Source organism: Rhea pennata, chromosome 3 (assembly GCF_028389875.1).
Source record: "Rhea pennata isolate bPtePen1 chromosome 3, bPtePen1.pri, whole genome shotgun sequence".
Taxonomy (NCBI): Eukaryota; Metazoa; Chordata; class Aves; order Rheiformes; family Rheidae; genus Rhea; species Rhea pennata.
In genome coordinates this window covers 31,390,889-31,412,225 of record NC_084665.1, presented here as the reverse complement: position 1 = coordinate 31,412,225, position 21,337 = coordinate 31,390,889, and the positions used below count along the sequence as shown (strand labels likewise).

Here is a 21,337-nt window from a genome sequence, read left to right as displayed (position 1 = left end):
GTTAGCTGACTGCTCGAAAAGCTGGGGCGTTTGGGAAGGAAGAGTCACGTCTCGGCCCGTAAGCGCTACCGCCACGCGCGGTGGCATGGCCAGGGGCTCTGCGCTCTAACCGACTCCCTGGGGAAGGGTCCAGCTGCTGCCCCAAGTTTTGATGAGCGGCACTGCTGCGTTACTACTTCTGAGACATGCATCCCCAGTCGGGCGCGCTCCCGTGAAGGGTGGTGTTGGCCCAACGCGCTAGACAAAAGCGTGTCTTTACAAGACAGACGTGTAAATACTGTAAAACTAACAAAACGAAAGCATGGCAGTCATCTCCGAGATTGCCCTCAAGCAAGGAAGACAAAGAAGATGTAGCTGTTTTGTATATGGTTTGAAAGCCAACGTGTTGAGTCAGCTTTTCCCTTGCTGCTACAGAACTCGATAGCTCATACCCGCAGGACACCTTGGTTGTGTCACGCTGAAAAATACCCTCTGTCCTGTTTTCCATGGAATGAGCCTGGGTTTATAATGGTTTAGTTAAGCAAACACTGTTGTTGATTTTATTGGATTTTCCCATTGCTGGTCATCAATTTTCTGGATAATGTGTCTGACACATCAGGAGGGGAGAACTGGCAAAAACTCTTCCTTTCTGAAGGTCCGGGTATTTACAGCATTGACCTTCCTAATTGTAAATAACCTTTTTCACACGTACAAATAACGAGTCTTAAGACTTGTTATGAGTTAGACCAACAAAGGCCAAATTATTGAATTGTGTTTCAAAAAAGGCTGAGATTGCATTTGCATTTTTGTCTGCTTTCAGTGACAAGTTCCTAAGCTTTTAAATTGCCTCCCAGTCAAACATAGAACTTCTCTCCAAAACCACAGTTGTTTTTTTTCTTTTTAATAAAACTGTAAGTTCTCACAATGAAGTTCTCACAATTGATCATAGGAACTGGAGCATCAGGAGAAAACACCAAATGCAGAAGGAGTCCTAATAAAATTGAGGATCCTGAAACACAGTTGCTACTTCTTTTTATGCAGTCAGCTGGGATGCACTGATGTAACAGGCCAGAGACTTTTGCCAGGAGCAGTGTAAACAGAGTCTTTAAAAACAGGAAATATAGCCCTCTGATTAGATAATGGCATGGAATCATTAAACTATCCAAATGAGTTTGGAGTTCATTGAGGAAGGCTTTTAAAATTCAGGAAGTTCGGGATTTAATCTTAATCCCGTCATCTGGAGGTCACAGTCAAGCAGGGGTTGGGAGGGGAGAGAAGAAAAGGGAAATAAAAGTAAGGAGAAAAAAAGAAGCAGCACTGTGCTTTCAGCAGCATCAGTGTAAACCCAAAACTCTACCACAGTCTTAATCGGGTGTCAACATGGGAATTGAGACTGCAGGAGGAAAAAACGTGCATTAGAGGAGGCATAGGGCCTCTTAACGCTTAGCATATAGGAATTGCAATCTCTGTGCCAAATGTTTTATTCCAGTCCCGCAATGCTCCTCTCACATTACTCCTCACTAATCTGTTCATAACTATAAAATTACCCTTCTTGTCATTCCACGGCACAGAACTTGCGGTATGATCCTGCTGTGAGGATGTCCAATTTAATTAGATCTAATGTGATCCTGGATTAAAGATAGCAAGAGATGGGTTGATGTCCTTACACTATAAACAACTAAAAAGTATACAAAACAAAGATAAAGTATCAGAGAACTTCCCTCAGTCCACACAATACTGAAAAATTCTAAACTCACGCTGGGTAATAGTGAAATACCAGTCATGATCAATTGTTCATTTAAACAAGCTACTTTTTAAAAAAATTGGCTAAACTGCCTCCATGCCCTTGTTAACTAATCTGCTAATCTGCTACCACTGCTGAGCTTTAAACACTCTTGGGAATAAACTGGGGTTCTTTAGTAGTTTACAGGTTTTTTAAAAATTATAGCATCTTTCTTTCTCCCACCCCAAAAAACTAAAAGTGGCTGAAAATGTTTCCTAGATTTATTTCTAAATACTGCGGGTTTTTTTATGACAGCTATCCTCTCTCCGAGAATTGCTAATGGTTTTGTTTTGTGCTACTTGAACTGGCAGATCACACACACTCCTGTACTCTTCCTCCTCCTCCTCCTCCTCCTCCTCACTCGGAAGCTGCCGATTCGGAGGCGCCTCGGAGCCCCCAGGCTGCCGCCTCCTCAGCCCTGCAAACCAGACCGGACGCAGCCGTGCCGTGACTCTCCGAGCAGCAAGTACCGGCAGTTCACCACAGAAGCCCTAAGCAGCCGAGAGCCTAAGCGGGCCGAAAATGGGAAAAAGGAGTTCAAAAGCCTCCGCGCCCTTGAGAGGCGCTCGGAGTTTTGCCACTGAGGTGCGTCCTCCAAGGCTTTCCACCGCCGCCTCCGAGGGACGAGCGCCGCCGAAGGAACGCGCAGAGGACCAAGGGCAAAGCAGAAGGCAGGCTGCAGAGCCAGGAGAAAGAGGACAAACCCGAAAGAGCCCCGGAAACGGATACGGCCCGTGGGACCACGCGTTTACGAAACCTGAGTTCAGAGCACAGGACGCTTCACTTTTACCGGGACACTAGAGAGAAAAATCGGTCTCTGTGCGAGCTGTGGAATGACAAAACCGTAAAACAAACTGTCTGGTGGTTTTGGATGGCATTCCTGCCGTGCAAGGCTTTGTGTTGCCTTTGCATTTATAAGAACTAAATTGATGCTAATTAGAATAATAGTAATTTTACTTGAAGGAGACAGGTGGGCTGAGAGGCTGTTTATTCTCCTGTTAACCACTCTCCTCTAAAAACACAAATACCGTTGGGAGAATCTTAATTTCACCCAACTGGCACTTCGCTAAATTTGGCACCATGATGTAACTGTGGTCAAAATCTCAGAAAACACATTAAAGAGATGGGCAGTAGCTCTCAAGTGCAGATCTGTCCCAGCTACCACTATTTAAATACTTTTTGAGCACTGTATTTCAGTTTTTCTTAATATATCCATCTTTAAGGGTAACTGAAATTTCTTGGGAGGTGGAAGGCATCCAATTTGTGTAGGCAAAGTTTGTGTTTAAGGTAGGTGATGGAGAAACAAATGATCTGAATCCTATTTCTGAATTTGTGTGACTTTAGCTCATTTTAGTTCTCTGAGACATGGCAAAACATATACAAAGCTCACTGCTTCAAAGATTACATTTCTTAGAAATAGAAATGAGTTACTTTTTTACTTTTTTTTTTTAATTGGGCTTTAGTGCTTTTCTGTCTCTTTACAGGAATACAAAGCTTTTTTAGTCCATACCATTTCTTGAGTTAAAATAGTATCATAAGAAGTAACAGGAGTGAGAGGTCAGGCTCTTTGTGAAAGACTACTGTAATGTTTACTGCTCATAAAAAATAACTAGGTATATATTCTTAAGGCCTTATGTGGACTGTGCGCATGAGGGTGTGGAACTCTAGACAAAGTCTTTCTTTATTCAACCTGTTACCAAGTTATTGAAGTTAAATTGGTCTTGACAGGAACAAACAAAAAAAATTATACTTTTAAAGCAGAATGAGTTAAAAAAAAATAAACCCAACACACATTTCCTCTGGGATAAATCTGGGTAAACACTCTGCCACAACAACGTGCAGCTCACTCTAGCAGGCTGGCAATCCTACTAAGTACCTAAATTAACTGTTGAGAAGGAGCCCCAGATAATCCCAAAAGGCCGTAAAAAGTGGAGACATTTGTGGCTGCTTCCACTCTAACCCAGGCCAAAAACATGCAAAAACCTGAGACCCCTGCCCACTGCTCAGAGGGACAGCTGTCCGGTTTCAGATGTATCTGCTTTGCTGGTCAAAAAAAGAAACTAGATGGCTACATTAAAACCTTCACCAGAACTTAGAATCTCTCTTACTCATGTGGTCTATCTAGAATAAAGTTTATTAACAAAAAAAGCTTTTCCTGCTTATTGTGAAGAGCTAGTTTTGCCAAACGAGGATCTTCAGCTTCAGATATCATCACTGGCATCTCGATAGGATTTGCAGTCTCACATAATTTAAAAATGTGTTCCAAATATAGGTCAAATGGTTAACTGACTTTTAAACCCTTATGTAAGGCCCTAAACCTGCATATTTCTGTTTTACATGGACAGAACTGGAAACACAATACAACAACACAGCTTTCTTTCAATCGGGCATAGACTGGATTCCACGTGTACATTCATATTAGAAGAATCTCCTAATTTGGATTGACACTACCAGAATTGCATCTTTTTGTATAATCCTAAACGCATCTATTTTGAATCACCACACATCCTCCATCTCTCCCTTTTCTTCCTCACCCCCTCCTTTAAAATGTTCCAATGAAGAAAAAGCAAAAAGAGTATAACTAATTAGGTTTCTTGTAACCATGAACATACAATTCTCCAAATCAATCATGTCATCAGAGCAAAGGCCAACAGAGGCTTTTAAGCACCTCAGTGCCAGGAAACGGGTGGTATGTGACACAACCTTTGGCATCACTGCGCGTACCTCTAATCTGCTCCCAGTGTCTGGGATAGATTTATTTCCTTATCTGTCTCTCCCCTCATGCATACTGTCTAAAGCAATTACAGGCAAAGAGCGCTTCCCCCCGGCTCGGGCACCTCAGAGAGAATACGCTGTGTCAAGGTGAAGAGCCGATCGCGCCCGCAATGCCATGGCATCCTTTGTGCTTGCAAAGCCCGGGTGTCCGCCCAAACACAGCCCTCGGTTTTCCCTTGTTAAGGGTGAACCATGCAGGCTCAGACTGCTCGTGCTGGGGCGATTTCGTGCGTATTTTGCATCAAATTCAGACGCAGTTTCCACTTCTGTTTCGTGGCTTTTCTGCCTCTAACTGCCCATTGCCCAAGTGGCTCAACACAGGAAGACACTGCTTAGCATCAGTTATGCCTCCAAAGTAACCAAATTCCTTTTATACACAGACTTGCCCCCTTTTTGGCCTAAAATCACCCTCACCAGAGATCTTCCCCAACACAAAAGCACTGTATAGCTGAAATAAACCCTTATTTGGATTATTGAATTGTACCACCAATCAGCATTTCTGCATCACGGCTAAAATAATCCTTCCTTTAAACCACTTAGCCAAGATAAGCAGAGAAAGGGAATGTTTCTAAATGGCTCTCCATTAATGGCAGAAGCAGGCATTTAAGAGAACAGCAACTTGAATTGTGGACCTTATTTTTAATATTTGTGTCTCAAAAACCTTTCTTTACAGGTCCAATGCCTCACTAAGGCTTTTTAAGAACACCAGCATATTCCACTTAGCCACAGGAGAGTCATAGGCCCACAGGTACAAATTATTTTTGGAGGGCAAAATAAGTAGGATAGTGCATCACACATTCAAAATGAGGAAAGGGAAACTTCTTTGCTGCGGAAAGGCAAGAGTACTTTGAAAAGGGTCTAGGCATCTGACTGGCACATGCTATTTTTCCTCCCCCTTCTCCTCAGCTTTCCTTCAGACTGCATTCACATTCCTGGCATAAGCTGTTCCTTTCATGCAATATGTCTAGCAGCACCAAATTTGATAAGAACAACGGAGTGTTTTGCACTTGTATGTGTCTACTGAGGTGTCTTCCGTTGGAGAGAAATCAGCATCCTTCCAGGCGGGAGCAGAGAGCCACAGGGCTGCGCTGAGGGGAACCCGGGAGGTGCCCGAGGTTTGCCTCCTCCTCAGGCACACGTCAAAATGTTCAGAATTTATATCAACAAATTTTTCTATGCATAATTGTGTGTATATAAATATTGCTCTTGTGTGCACTATAGGGAATGCTTTTGAAAATGAGTGCTTCTTTACCCTGAATGTGTACACATAAAGGGTAGTCCCCTGTACCTTCCTGGAGACAGTGTCTTAAATCTCAGTTATTGTATTTATTCTCTGAGAATCCTAGCAGTTTTCTTTAAAGAATGGCTAACCCGCTTTCATATAATTACCTTCTACTTATCAGAGCAGAATAGACCCCTGGTGCAATCCACAGTACTTTTCTATTTACAACATATTTGCTGCTAGATGCTCAGAGAGGACAGAAGATCAGTCACAAGTTTCACACTTGCAATCTTGCATTCATCCACAGCTGCTAACCCTACCAGTTTGTACAGTTGCTTCAACACATTATTTAAAACAATAATCTTGCCTAGAATAAGTTAAAAAAAATCCCCAAAAGAACAAGAGATAACTCAGGTCTGAGTCCTGCCATTTTTTCACGAGGTTCAAGCATACGTAATCCCATTCAGTATAATCCCATTGGCAACCCCTTGGATGTCAGCAGTTGCAAACAGCTTTGAATTCTCGGAGACTAGTGCCACTAGCCAGAACTTCACATCACTTTCAGAGAAAATCTCATAAACTTTAGAAAAGGTAGGACAGGCAAGACTTTCTGGAAAAAGACAGGACAGGAGAAAGTTGCATTGGAAGGGATCTCTGGTTCACTCACACTCACTGGGAAGAGGGGTCCTGTAACACTTAGGCAGGGAGAGGAGACACACGGTATGAAACGCCATGGAGTTCCCCAGGGAAATTATGCAGGGAGATCTCAATATTTTCACTTGAGGGAGGCATGGGGGAGTGGAGGACACAGGCCTCTCACCTGACCCGAGATCTTTCCTTCTCCTCCATGTCATCACTAAAAGAAGCAGAGAGATAACCAGCAAAGGTTGTTCTTTACTGAGCAGGAGATCGTAACTCTGTTGCAGAGCTGCAGATGCTCTGGACTCCTTAGCAATTCTTAGCTAATCTTGGAATAAAGTATTTTCCAGCTAATTGATTATGTTATCTTGTGTCAAATCAACCACAAAACTGTCCTTGATTAAGGTCTGTAAGGCACGTCCTTAGAGGCATTCTCTAAAAAAATGTTACAAAAATGCTCTTTACTCTTCAGTTTAAGGCCTATGATGCTTATCACTCTAAATTTTCTCATCTTCTGCCAAAGAATTTGAGCTCATCGCTCAGAACGAGGAGGAAACACAGCAAGAGTACCATTTTTCCTAAACTGAGATTTGAGTTGGATTAAGTGAGCCACTGAGTATCTGTCTTGGTTGGTAATAGAATGTGTTTTCTTCCAGTCCTTCCCTACCAGGTCCACACAGTAAGAAAGTTTCGAAGGACTGGCTGCTTGTTTTGTTTGGGAAGGTAGAAACAGCCACGAAAAGGAACGATCAGTGGAGTTTACCTGTCATCACAGTAAGTAAATTTCATGTCCATGCTATGGCGACTCAGGAAGGTCTTGCTGTCCAGGGGGATATCGATGTTTGAAGGATGCTGAATAGGCTCACACATTATTATAAGGCAGGTGAGAAGAGGCTCTTTATACCCACACAGAGTGTGAGGAGGGCAAGTGTTATATACTTTAACTTGTCCAGTGCAGTGCAAAACCTGAAATAATGATTTTTGAATGAGACACAAACTTAGAATGTACTTTTGCTACAAGCCAAAATGTCTTTTTAAATCAGTAACACTTTTTACAGCTAAAATGTGGTACCTTCCATGTGGCAGATTTGAGGTTAACAGTTCTGCCTCTGTTGGTAACAGTGCATTTCATCCTCATGAAGAAGTCACGCTCAGTTGACATCTCCTTGCTTTTCTTTCCAAAGCCTGGACCTAGATAAGGAAAAGAAAAAAATGAATCTTCTCACTTTTGCTTCCTAATTCCTTCTATTTAAAAGCATGAAAGATTTGTAAGTAATAATAGACTACTTGTGAGATAATTTATCTGCAGACACCACTAAAGATGCAAGGACCTATGACGTACAGTTTAAATCTGAGATCTGAAACTTTAAGTGGAACTTATGTGGGACTGTGCATTTAAACCTGTGTTTTAGCTTACAGCACATAAATCTTTGCAAACATTTACAAGTGAAAACATTATGCCTATCTTAACTTGATGAAAGGAAAACAGTCCTTACCAAGTCCTGTTTAAGGACAAGCAGTCCTCATTGGTATCATACTTAAGCATATTTGGCAAAACAAAACTAAGACAAATTTGCAAAGCACTGAATAACAGTTAATGATTACTCCAGGAATGAAAATTCTCTTTACCAGGAGTAACAGATCTCCATTATCAGCCAATTACTTCATTTGGTTATTTAAAAAGCAAACAGCAACTCTTTTGTATTTTCAAGATTACCATTTTTCAGACTTAGATTCTCTCGAATTTCTTCATGGTCACATGGGTGAGTGAAGTCAAAAATGCTGTGTCCAGTTAATTCCACCTATTCAGAAATAAAAACAGTATTTAGCCAAAAAAAGCAACTGCTAATACATAAAAGATAATATAAAACAAGTAAAACGGAACATTGAGACAATTTCTTGGAAATCCTTATTTTTCAACGACAATTTCAGTTGCTCATTTATCTATTTCTAAATATTACTTATTTATAACAAACCAGTCAGGAGAACTAAGTGTACTGATAACAGCTGAAGGATCATTTCCGAAATTTTTGAGAGAGGAAGTAAGACAACATGCTAAGTCTGACCACTGCTGTGTGCAGTGGATCACAGTGAGGTTTAACTCAGTCTTCTTTATTAGTAATTTGTCGTGTGTCCTGTAATTAATCTGTTTACATTGACTCCACAGCCACATCCAATTGGCAACTCAATAGGGTGCGCAAAACAGCACATGAGATCTGATCAAAATCCTCTGAAAACTTTGGCTATCTTTTAATAACATAAAAATGTCCATTCTGTTCTCCACAGCAGGATCTAGGAAGGCAAGCCTTTTTTTCAGTGACACATAACTGTTTTTCTGCATTTAGGCATATGTCTAGCTTCTAGGAATTGTATTACAAAGGTAGGAAAGTGTTAGGGAACAAGTTACCTGGGTTAGACCCATGTACTTGTTGACATTCTCTGACAAGAAGATCATGTCTCCATCCTGTGTCACCACGGCAATAAATCCCTCCAAAGCTTTCAGGTACAAGTTGTCCATCTGCTGGTCTGCCTCTAGTTCATTCTCGTTGTCAGCGCATACTGAAAAAAGGACAAAAGCATTTAAAAACTTCAGCTTTTCTAGCTACCATTTTTCAATACAATCACATCCAATAAAAAAGACAATAAAATACTTTTCTGCTGTTATAACTTCCTTTCTATAATAGCATTCTGGTAGGAGAGTTCTTGAGAAGAAACCAACCTGTATAGTATGTGAAGGGAAATCCATACTACTAGAAAGGCAGAAGAATTTTTTTCTAAACCTTTTGGTAAATATATGTGATAACCTCTTTACTCACTTTATATTATGCGTGTTTCTGCAAGATCTGTTTTCAGTATCTAAATCTATGTTAACACATATATAACCAGACACGGAGACACATAATCTTAGCATGTACTCTTTTGGCCTCAAGCATCCTTTATATCTCCCGACAAATACAGAGAATGAAGGTAAGCAAAATTTGTGCATTCCTAGCAAATGGCCTAACAAAAGGCTTTTACATGAATTCAAGTTTCCTAAGAAGTTCAAATACTTTATCGACGGCTTCTCTCATTAGGGAGACCTCTGTTAACAATGTCTTTAGTATAAAAATGTCTCCCTTGGCGTCTTTTTGAGGAAATTCCCTTTCATCTAACTCATCTCAACAATTTGCAGGAAAAACACACATCCATTCCCTGATACCTGCTTTTTCAGTTGCAGACTTCTGAACTCCTTACGTGCCGCTCTACTGAACTCCGACACGCTCTGCTATCTACCTACCTCCTGTCCAGCCAGGAGAAAAGACTCCCTCTCCTACTTGCATCCTATATGTTTGTGCATGTAGAGGAAGGTTCAGGAATCCAGCACGTCTTATCTTTTCCTGGGGAAGTCAGGCTACTGTTGCGATGAAACCTAAAGCCACGCTGGCATATTTATGAAAGCATTTGTGGTTTTTGGTTAATCACCTCACTGTTGTGTTTTTTTGGCTTTCCTCTGCAGGCAATTGCCTCTTGCCCTCTCTTCAAAATGTTAAGATTGCTAAAAGTTTAAACTCCACGAACAAGAAGCCTGCAGGAGATGATTTGCCGATGATTAGCACAGAGAAGTTTCTGTGTAGGAGCAGACCCAATAATTTCTTGCCATGTTTTACAGGCAACTTCCTGGCATTCTGGGTTTTCTTAGGAAATGATTTTTAGGTTTCACAGCTGTTCTGTGCCCCTCAGCCAGCTAGGCTAAGCTTATCCTAACAGCTTTACCTAGAAGCCTGCACATTTGTGCTCAGGCTTTACAAATCCATGTAGTAGTAGAGCAGGCTCTGAATAATTAAAAAAAAAAAGTCCTTCTTGCTTCAGAACAAAGGATAACAAACACCAATCCAAAGCCTTAGCCACTGTCAAGCCAGCAGGGGTAAGTCCCGTCTCGACTGAAGGCGCTCCGTGGCCAGAGGCAGCCGGAGCGGCCCGCGAAGAAGCTGCGCGGGCTCTGCCCTGGATCGCTCCCGGGCGCACAGCTGCCACGGCACATCCAGCCGGCCAGAAGGCTCCAGTCCGTATTGCATCAGCCTTCGCTGCAGGAACAGCAAGAAACTTCTCCGTTTCTTGGAGAACTTGGTTTTATTCATTGGCTTAATGTTGCAATTTCAGCATACTGTTTATGTTCTCTAGTACACATCCTACTAACACAAGAGACTATTTCAGTTTTGTTCTTTTCCTCCCTGAAACAACACATTCATCATTTTTCTTCGTGTTTCTTGTGGAAATACTCATTTTAGAAGAAGTCTAGAAGCATAAATTCATTTGCTTCTGTTTGCATTGCTTTGTAAAACATGCATTAGCTTGTTTTTGGTTTTGGGGGGAGGGGGGTGTTTTTGGTAGGAAAAAGCCTGAGCCAGCTATGCAGCTTTTATTTTAAAGTATGAATCAGTTAAGATTAAAAGATGAGTCCAATTTATATCTTCTGCAACTGCTTCAGCTAGTGCCTAAGGCCGGACTGGGAGCAAACGCAGCGGGACGAGCGTTTGCAATGCAGAGCTGCCCCAGACGCTGTTCAGCGCGGGCAGCCCTGGGCGACGACGACGACACCGGCCGCAAAGAAGGGCATCAACAGACCCAATCTCCGCGCCACTGGGAGCGCTTAGTTATCATCCTCTGCTTCTGAACACCAGCTTTGGCTAGCAGGGAGGAGAAGTCACTTGCTGGGGACTGCCAGCACAGGCTGGGCATTTATCACTGAGCGCCTCCGCACTGCAAGCCAAGCTAGACGTGCAGGGGGGGCAATTCCTCCTTCGTACAAAGCGACCGGCTTCGGGAAATTACATCAGGGCGAGAATTTAAAATACAAAAAAATACACAATAATATATGTGAATAGTATGCACTTTGACCATAATGACATTAAAAAAAAAAAAAAAAGAAAAAAAAGAAAAAAGAAAAAGTAAGTGACCATCTGCTCCCAAGCTTGTTTCTGCTGTGTAAAGAATGTCAAGGGGTTTTTTTGACTTTTCCGGAAGCAAACAAATGGTTTATTCAGCAGGGATCATGGCTACAGCCCAAGACAATCAGCCAAGTGTGGGTTCAGAAAAACTGACTTTTCAGCTCTTACCCCAGACCCTCCTTTCCATTTTTTTTTCCAGCTCATTAAGTTTGCATTAACAAAACATCACCATTCAAAGGCAGGAAGGCTATTCAAAGCATTTGTATTCTTAAATGCCTCCAACAGTGAAAGACAAACACTTTACTTGTATTATCAGATGATTAAGTTTGCTTTTCCATGTATATAAATTATATTACTTATACCAACACACACAGAGGACACAGGATCGCTCACACACTGGGGCTGCAGGTTCAAACTCTTAATGTCCTAATTTAGCAGAGCACTTTAACACAGAGTCAGCTTTAGAGCACGTGGTTGCGCGGATTCATCGGGTGGGAGTTTAACATTTTTATTAAAATTACCTTAGTCCAGCTGGAGGCACCCGGGAAGCGGGAGGGCAGAGGGTTTGTGCTGCTGGGCATCCCCCCGCTCCTAACCCGAAAGCCCGGCCAGCGCGCTTCGCAGACGTCCTCCGACCTGGCGGATGACAAACCCCGCTGCATCCCTCGCTTCCCTCAGCTCCAGCGGGCGAGAGGAGCCCGCAGACGCCCTCGGGGGCAGATCACGGTTTCCTCTGGTACCTAGCAGGGCACGCTCCCCGTCTCTACGAGACGGCGAGGAAGCCGACAGCAAAGAAATACGGCGGACGCTACTGCAGGGCCCCGTGTCAGGTAACTTAGCAATATAATTATACTAACGTGCATCAGTAGCATGCCTAGGACGGCTGCAGTTATGCCTCTGAAAATCACTAACTACTAATATCTTTATACACAGAGAATACACACATAAGGAGCTGGGTATATCAGAAGCAGTACAGTTTTGGCCACTAGCAAAAATCTGGTTTTCCTTAGAATTAATCTACTTGGTAGAAGAGAAGCAAAGCCATTGCTACTGCCAGCTGCTCCCAGAAATCCCTCCGTTCTTTCTTTTTGCTTTAAATATTCTTTATTAATTTACCTTAGGGCTGGCTGGACTGGAGCATTAGCATAAGAAAATTCAGCTTTACAGGAGAAACATTTCAGGAAGCTGGGATCCAATGAAAGTAAGAGGTTATGATGAGGAAGTGGGGGCAGAATTTAATCTTTAACAGTTTTCCATAGGGGTTTGATGTTGCTTTATCTAGGTAGTAGCAGCTAATGTACACTAGCCAGAATTTTCCAGGTCTTACAGAGAGGTAACTATGGAATCAAACAGCACTGGTTTTTAGGTAGGACTTTTGGCAATTGTAAAATAATTGCCGATTAAATTTTGAAATAAGGATGGGTTTTTGTTTTTCCTACAACATTTTTCATTTCTCCCTTAATAATGGCAGTATTTCACTTCAAGAACCATGGCAATAAAGCAGGGAGACTGGACTGAAAATATTCCAATTTGACTAAAAATTAGCATAAATATATAAATTATTTAACTATAACTCAGCAGAATGAAGTATTACAATATCACTGTTCATATTATAGTTACATTGATGGATCCTAGCCAAGATTGTTCTCACATAGCACTAGGAAGCCAGTAAATGAGAGCACGCGAGCGAGGGAGAGAGAGGGAGTCCCTATCCAGCTCAGATCAGGAGATCGGATCAAGTCGGAGGGGCACAGAAAAGTGAAGTGACCTCCCTGGGGTGACAGTCACAGCTACAGCAGAATCAGGGCCAGAGCAATGGTTTCTCAAGAGCCAGTCTGACATCTCATCGACTGTTCATATTGCCCCAAGGCAGTATTGCTCAGTCTGTATCTGATTTTCATCTTAAGCTTTTTCTAATCGCTTCTATTTCAAAAAGTTTTCTAATCACCAAAGTAGGAATTACTAATCAACAAGAAACTTTGAACCGTTGTGGCAAATGCTTATTGCAGTGTTTACGATAATCTTTTATGCTAAAAATAGCTCTTGTAAACAAGCTTTGATTAATTCCCACTGTCAGGATGTGCACTGTTCCCAAGTTTAAGAACACTTTTTCCGTAGATGCTTGCTCATTTCCTTCAGTCCAGCCTCTTGGAACAAGTCTGAAAGCTCAAAAATCAGGCTCTCCTTGCAAGAAATAACTGCTCAGGTATAAACAACCTTCTAGCAAACAGCCTATATTCATTTCAGCACCTTTGATCTGGCTCAGAGGTGCCTTTGTGTAAATTCAGAGAAACCACAGTGATACTAGTCACATCATCCCCTCCGTGTAACCTTCAAGGCTCCCAGATCCTGTAGGCACCACAGAAGTTTCTTGGCTATTACGTGCCATAGACACAAACTGTAACTGCCCTCTTGCTAGCTGCCATCCTTGACAAGGGCTGGCCAACTACGTGATGATGGTTAGCACAAGCTGGGAAGATCCAGCAGGAGCTCTATCCTGCAGCAGACAGAAAGTCACTTTGAGACAAACTCGTCTCTTCCTAATTTCTTGTTTTGCATTAAAGGAAAGCAACTGGGTTTTATTTTGGTCTTGACAGGGCAGTACATCCTGTTCAAGGGGATATTTTCAACGTGTTCAATAAAAACCTATCAATTTAGATATATCAAGAAAAAGCTACTCCTCAACTGGAAGCTTCCTGAAGGGCTCTTATCTCTAAGTGCACAAGCAACTTTTATAAAGAAAACACTTAGGTTACTGGTGCTTTGCAATTTTATTACAGAGTTTGTATCTAGTCAGATTACATAGGTGCTGCTCCTATAAAGGTGCTTCAATTCCTGCTGCGACTGGTTTTGAACAGGGATCTCGGGGGCACAGAGCATCCCAGCAGATCAGGCTTCTTCACCAAATGCAACACTGCGACGCACTTTCCTAGACAAGAGACGGTACTCCAAGCAGCTGAAGCGTAGGTACATAGTGCTCTCACTTCTAGTGGCACGGTTGGCACAGGCCTATTTTTCCAATTTGATAAAAGCAAACAAGCAGACAAGCTATTTTTAAAGCACTGTTTTATGCCACAATGGCCTGAGATTAGCTGCGGCTTGTCCAGACATTCAAAACAATACCCACACCACTTCTCCCTATAGTATGCTCTCCCTTAAAAGCCTAGAGTAAAGCTATTTTTTCCCCTCTGCTCCCTGCTGGCTTTCCGGCTCTGTTGTCTCCCTCCCTTGAAACAACTTCACACTGGCTTCCTTGTGGCCTCCCTTCTCCGAAACAGCTTCCCGTCTGCTTCCCTGCTCCCTCCCCGTTTCTCCTGCTCGCTCCCTGCACTGGAGCAGCTCCCAGCCAGCTTCCTTTGCTGGACCTCTGCACAGAAAAAGCACCCAGGTGACATGCATGGGATTAAAGAAAGCTAGAAAAAATGTGTTTGCCCGATTAGCCTAACTAAAATGTCCCCAGTCCTGACACAGACAGAAACTCATGGATACCAAAGAGTTCTGCTTCCAGTAATGCCTTTCTCTCGAGTCTGGTCAAAATAACCACTCACACTATGGGCACCACGTATTAACAACACAGGCTTCCTAGAGAGGACTCTACTCTTCTCAGTATCAAACAAGTGCAGATTGCCTGAGGCAATTATCAAGCAGCTATCATGTTAACCAAGGCAGCCACTCTTTAACAAAAAAGTTTTTTCTTTTGACATCTATTAACCCTAAAAAGCATTAGGAGAATTTATGCCTGTACAAGCTATAGTAGAGAATAAAAGGAGACATGTCCTTCTGACTACATTAAAGACCATAAGACCCTGACTCCAGGAGCTCCAATACTGGTAAGCATCAGATGGTGATTTCCAGGAGTGACTTTCTGTGGGATCAAAACCTTTACTTGAAAGGAACAAAGATCTATTCTAAACTTATCCCAACCCTTTTAATGCAATGATGGCAAAATGAATAATGCCAATAGAATTAGAAGACAGCTTGAAAAATATTTAAGACGATCGTAATTAAATGATATTTTGACCAACATTCCAATTATACTGTGTACTGTTCTGTGCACAACATGGAAACAGTATTATAAAGCTATTGTTTCAGTTTGCTTCCTGTGATACTAATCTCAATCAGGCCGTCAGACTAACAGCCTGCATTTCTAAATGTTAAAGGCTTCCTCTCCAACATTCCCACACAGAATTGCCTACTGTGAGAATCAAAGGGAAACGTGTTACTAAGTAAAGAAGCAACTTTTATAAAGCAAAACCTGGTATTTTTTACCCTTTTGAACTCTGAGATATACAACCAGCTATTTCCTATTGTGAAAGGAGACAAGGGCCACGCTCAGACCCGCTGGTGCCTGCAGGAGAGCCGCGCTCTTTCGTCCAGGAGCGGGGATTTGCAGAGGCAGGTAACGGGGCAGCGCTCCAGGGCTCCAAGTCGAGGGCCCTGCCGGGGGGGCCCTGCTTGGAGAACGGTGGCCACGCGTTTCTCTAGAGCCCCCCTTCCCAAGAGCTAAAGCATCATCACATAGGCACGGCTAGTAAAGTAGTCTGAGATAGGCACATGAAAGGCCCTACTCCACACCAGGGGGGAAGAAGAAGAAAAAGGAGCCTTAGACACTGGATGCCAACTGCCCGGGGCTGGCAGGTCGCCTGAGGCCATCTCTAAGATAAGGAGCAGGAGGTGGCAGGAAGAGGAGGATACAGTCCTGGAAAGCCCTTGCTCTCTCTGTTCCCAGCAAAATTGCTGTGAAATGAGGTCTGTCCCCGTTTGAGAATCATGCCTGCAAACTATAACATAGCTAGCACAAAATCTAGTGTACCTGTAGTTTTTGATAAATAGTAAATACCAAAAATACTAATCAAGCAGTACTTTATTTCTCAACTATCTTTTGAATTTTTCAAGCTGTGCTGCAAGCTTATTTTATTGACATTATATATATAAACACAGTAAATGTTATTTTAATGTTCTAAGAGATTACAGAACAAATACTACCACTTCAGTCCAGTTTACACTAAGCATCTAGCCCAAATAATCAAAACCGTTTCCACGAAGGCAACATAAAGCTAAGAGGGGGTCTGCGAGCCAAGGCAGTTGTTCATCTCGCATCTACGCAGCGGTTCTTCCCCTGCCCATCTCCACATTGACCTGCTGAGACATTTTTAATCTGTTCAATTTCGCATGAACTGATCAGAAAAACAACACCATAGAGTTTTACTATGCAACTACAGTGCGACAATGTTATCAACCAGTTTTTCTGTTCAGCAAAGCTCACGGGCAAGAAGCCTGCTTAGAAATGCCTGGCTTCAACTTTGCACCCTTACAGACAGCAAGAAACAGTTTCCCAATGGATACAAATTTACTTTGCCTGGACTACAATGGTCCACCTGTGACTGTTCAGAAGTGTGACTGTAGTGTGTGACTGTAGTGCAGTCACAAGGAGGAACAAACAATATCCTGAAGGTGGTATTCTGACAATGACAATAAAAAAGTTCTCTCTCTAACGCTGCCTCTTTATTCTAAACCTTAAAAATTATCTTTCAAATATTCAGGGCTAAATAAACCGTTAGCCTTCTTGTTTAACCTGGTCAATTAAATGTTAGCTATACCCAGAGGAATATAATTAGTGGCCAAAGTCTTTTGGCCTGGGTACAATCATTTCAGCCTATTCTCAGTTTCGGAAAATAAGATCCAACTTTTCCAAAAGAGTTCCCTGTAAAGTATCTCAGGATCAATTCCCCCAAAATGGAAACATTAAAGATTATGCAATCCTGATCTACATCTCAAGTGTCTAAAGATGCAGCTGTGGACAAATCTGCATTTGAATAATAACACTAATTTTAATGAAGGGACTTAATCCAAATCTATATTTAAACTGGGGAAAGGGATCAGATTTGCTGCTAGATTTAAAGTTAAGCAAATAACTGTCACAGATAAAACTCGGAGTATTAAAACACAAATTGTCACAACTGTAGTGTTTCATTTCTGGATTCCTTTTTAACTATTGGGTTGTGGCAGTACTTCAAGCATGTGGTGCTTCAAGAAATGTAAATTAGCTGCATGAATCGCATTCTCTTTCAAGTACCATCACAGAAAAACCACATATAAATACATACATGTGTATATGTGTGTAGGTGTGAGTGTATATACATACATGTGTGTGTGTACAAGTTAAGCTATTTCATTTCAGCTTTACACACACACACACATTATAACATCATCTGTTACAGTCATTCAGAAGTTTTATTTTCCTATTCTTTGACAGCCTCTGGCTCATATCAAATAAACACAAAAACACAGTTTCAGCTTTTCAAATGAGAAAACAACTAACAGATTGGCTTGGTATATAGCGTTTTTAAGAATATTTACCAATTTTATGTTAGCTCCCCCAAGTATTAATTATATTAGGAAAACAGAGATGACTTGCAAACACTTGCAAATAACCTTTTCTTTTTTACAGAAGTAATTGTTAAAGAAATTGGATTCCCTAAGTGAAGATTAAAAGGCTCATATTTTATGCAATAGTCCTAGCAAAGTCCAAAAAAGCTAGAAAAACTGCACCACACGGAAGCAGAAATTCATCTGTCATATTTCAAACTAACCAACAGCATTACTCCTCCACAAAATGAGATACTTCCTAATAGCATTTATTAAGGCAGTTGTTACAGTATGACTCAACTTTTCTAAAGAAAGGAAATGAAATTGTGACTGTATTGGGAGTTTTGCCATTAATGTGGGAAAAGACGGTATCTTGCCTTTACCTTTCACACATAATTCAGGCATTGTTTTGTTAACATATTCTTGACACTTAGAAGTCACCATGTGAAAGTTTTCCCATAATCATCAGTTATTTTCATTAATCCTGTAGACTACTCAAACCATAGATTTCCAAAGTGATTGCTTAAACACAGCTGCAAAATAAGAATATTTTGCAATTTTTATCAGTTTTCACGGAATATGAAAATAATGCTGGTTCACATTTCATACTAGTCCTAAATGATTAAGATTCTAATTAAACAGAATCCATCCATGTCAAGTATTTAAAAGTTGCTTCCTTTAGTTATCTGAGTCTACCATGCCTTAGACGACCTATCTGCTACTTCTTATTGGTGTGTAGGACAACAAGTCCTTTCAAAAAAAGCGTTGGACGTTCAGAGCTTCCAAGCTGCCTTTTAAAGGCACTTGAACAAACACGTTTCCCAGCTAAATCAAGATTTACTTGTGTCAGCATGGAAGCCTAGGAAGTGCATCCAAATTCTGATTAAACTCTTGAAAGCTTAAAATGTTGTAACTGAGCTTAATGAATCCTATTCAAGAGTTTTCAGAATTTTTTGAGCTAGGCAGAACTGCATCAGTGGTTATTGTGCTAAAGGAAGACGTTATGTGACAAGGAACGCTCAAGATTTTCTCCCCTCTGATTAAAACACACGTGTGAAAAAACCCTGCAGCTTAGTATCTAGCTCTATTCCCGCAACGGCAATGGTTGTGCCCTGTTTTGACTTTGGGATCCTATGCTCTGAGAAAACCAGGCACAGCCTTCACTGTGCTGATACCAACTAACACCGAGGATGACCTCATGCTCCAGACGACCCTGCTTGAGCAGAGGGATTGGACTAGATGATCTCCAGAGGTCCCTTCCAACCTCAACCGTCCTGTGATTCTGTGACCTCTAGCCAGACCTCACCTGACGACAAGAGCTTGTGCGTGCGTAAGAAGCTGATGGCCAGGCGCATGATGGAGGCCTTGTCCAGGTGCGAGCTGATGTTGTGGGGCAGCGGCAGCTCGTGGGCCAGCTCGTAAAACACTTCGGTCTCTTTGCTTCGTCTGCATCTCGCGGCGTCTCTCGATTTCTCCTTCCTCCTCTCTGAGCTGCTCCTGGGAGGCAAGGGGGAGAGAAAGGAAAAAGTATTTCTTGAAAAGCAACTCGGAGCTTGAGAGAGGCATTTACAAGAGTAAATCTACGAATCATTTTGGTCAGCTAAGTTAAATCAGTTCGCCAGACTTCTATATCTGTTTGCTCCTTTGGGAATTTGCAAGGACTCCTACAACTGCAGAGGGCTCCAGTTCTCCTGAAGTTCACCTTTGGGCCCCCTCAAGGCTCCGCTTAATGTGATGGGAGCAAAATTTGCCTCAGGCCAGAGGTTCAAAATGAAATGGCAAACCGTTATTCCTGGGCTTAGGGATATGTGAAAAGCAGTGGGATATCTACATCCCTTCTGTCCAATCTAAATTAATTTATGCCAAAAATGCACCAGTCCAGGGTGCCCCTGCTTCAAAGCTGCAACAACTGCCATGGGTATGGTTGTATCTAGATGAAATGAGTTGCAATGGCTGTTCCCTGTATTAAAATAAAGGTAATAACAGGGGATCAAACCATGTTTGTACATACAACTGTCTCAGCTCTTAACCCAACACTACTCTAGAAAAACAGTTTTCCTTGACCATGAAGGATATAAAACAGGAAAGAAAATATTGTTGCATACAAGAAATCACTTTAGTCAAAGTTATTCTAATTAAGTCCCCATCTCTTCGTTGTCTATCAAAATAGATCCTTTCTCGAGTGGAATAACATGACCAACAGAGCCAGCCTCATCCAGACTCCACAGAGGACAGAAGAACAGGAAACAACATAGGGGAGGACATTTTATGAAGCAAATACGCAAAATTAAGCCACCAAGGAGCGTGAAGCAAAACTGAACACTCAAGAAATGCAAGGACTACATGTATGGCGGAACTGGGATGGGATAGTTTAAGAAAAAAATTTTCACTGACTATACTGTTGCTTTACAAAACACAATTTCATTTCAGAACGCGAAGATCCATTTCCACTAAAAGGTGCTAAAAAATCCAGCTCTTCCTACCCCATGCAGCTCTGCTGATAATACAAGAGTTACCTTCATTTGCATTGGTTGAGATTTTGCACTTTAGTCATTTCAGCGCATAATAGATTTATTTTCCTGGCAAACTCCCGAAACACTGTATCAGTTCAAACAGCACAGCCTGGATGAGCACCGAACGTGACGTAGGAAAGATTAACCTCGCCATTTTTGTGGCTGTGATCACACATTCATTTCTAGAATCACCAGTGGCAGCTCTCCATTTGCAAGGCCTTCTAGAAATGAAGCATCTTACAACCCGCTTTTTCCAATCTTAGTATAAAACAATTAGGCTATAAAACAAAGTTTAAAAAGACCTCAGTGAAAGAAGTCAAGTAAAACAAAAAATCTGTAGCAAAACAAGGTGTTTCAATAAATATGCACTCTCATGGGAAGAAGGTGAGGAAAACTACACAATACAACAAATATTAATCACACTGCTTAATACTGGAAGCTGTTCCTTCCTGTACAGTTAGTACAATATAAAACCATATAAAACAGAAAAAAAGTGCATTAATATATAGTAATGTATTTTAACGAGGAAGAAGAGCATTTATGGCAGAGCTAGACAGCCTGTGAAAGCTTCTAGCAGGCAAACCACAGATGGTTTTACAAGTTAGAAGGAGGGAGGAAAAGCCAGGACGCTTGCTGGCTGCTATCGGGAGAGCTGCAGTAAGGTGCCCGCAGGGGCCCACGCCAGGTCTGGCGCTGAAGTTCAGCGCCCGCTTCCACGGGAGGAAGGTGCTCAGGACCCGCCTGCGGGGCCCTTGCTCTGCACCACGCGCAATGGGCACGCCGGTACCCCTTGCTATTTGCTGGGGCAGACACTTCCACGTAGTTTACAGGACGGCGTGGACACCCACAGCTGGGCACGGGCTTCGGGAGTCGACAGGTAAGAGGGCGGGTGTTCCTACCGGGTGTGCTGCCAACAGCACCAGGCCTCATAAATGCCTATGGTATCTTCTCAAGATCCACGGTGACCCCACCGCAACCTACTTTCACAATTATTTTGCCGGAGGTGAACGTATTCTCACATGGTGTCTGCTGCATGAGGTACGCACAGGCAGAGGCAAACGCTCGCTCGGGTACCTAGCAGCGGGATTGCGCTTGGCGAATGACTTCAGGGGCATTGCTAAAGTGAACA

At 42.2% G+C, this 21,337-nt stretch overlaps 1 protein-coding gene and 1 long non-coding RNA gene across 2 annotated transcripts in view; one reads left to right on the top strand and one right to left on the bottom strand.

Annotated features, from left to right (window-relative positions):
* The window catches only part of LOC134138373 (uncharacterized), a 60,077-nt gene extending 55,818 nt beyond the window's left edge, over positions 1–4,259 (top strand). The window contains exon 3 of the long non-coding RNA XR_009957872.1: positions 2,074–4,259. This is a non-coding gene — a long non-coding RNA (uncharacterized LOC134138373). The remainder of the gene's footprint in view (positions 1–2,073) is intronic.
* The window catches only part of EPAS1 (endothelial PAS domain protein 1), a 77,951-nt gene that overhangs the window by 16,854 nt on the left and 39,760 nt on the right, over positions 1–21,337 (bottom strand). The window contains exons 2-6 of the mRNA XM_062571925.1: positions 19,002–19,192; positions 8,806–8,957; positions 8,116–8,200; positions 7,471–7,589; positions 7,162–7,364 (exon numbers count right to left, since the gene is read on the bottom strand). Coding sequence (XP_062427909.1) covers positions 7,162–7,364; positions 7,471–7,589; positions 8,116–8,200; positions 8,806–8,957; positions 19,002–19,192 — 750 coding nt within the window. The remainder of the gene's footprint in view (positions 1–7,161; positions 7,365–7,470; positions 7,590–8,115; positions 8,201–8,805; positions 8,958–19,001; positions 19,193–21,337) is intronic.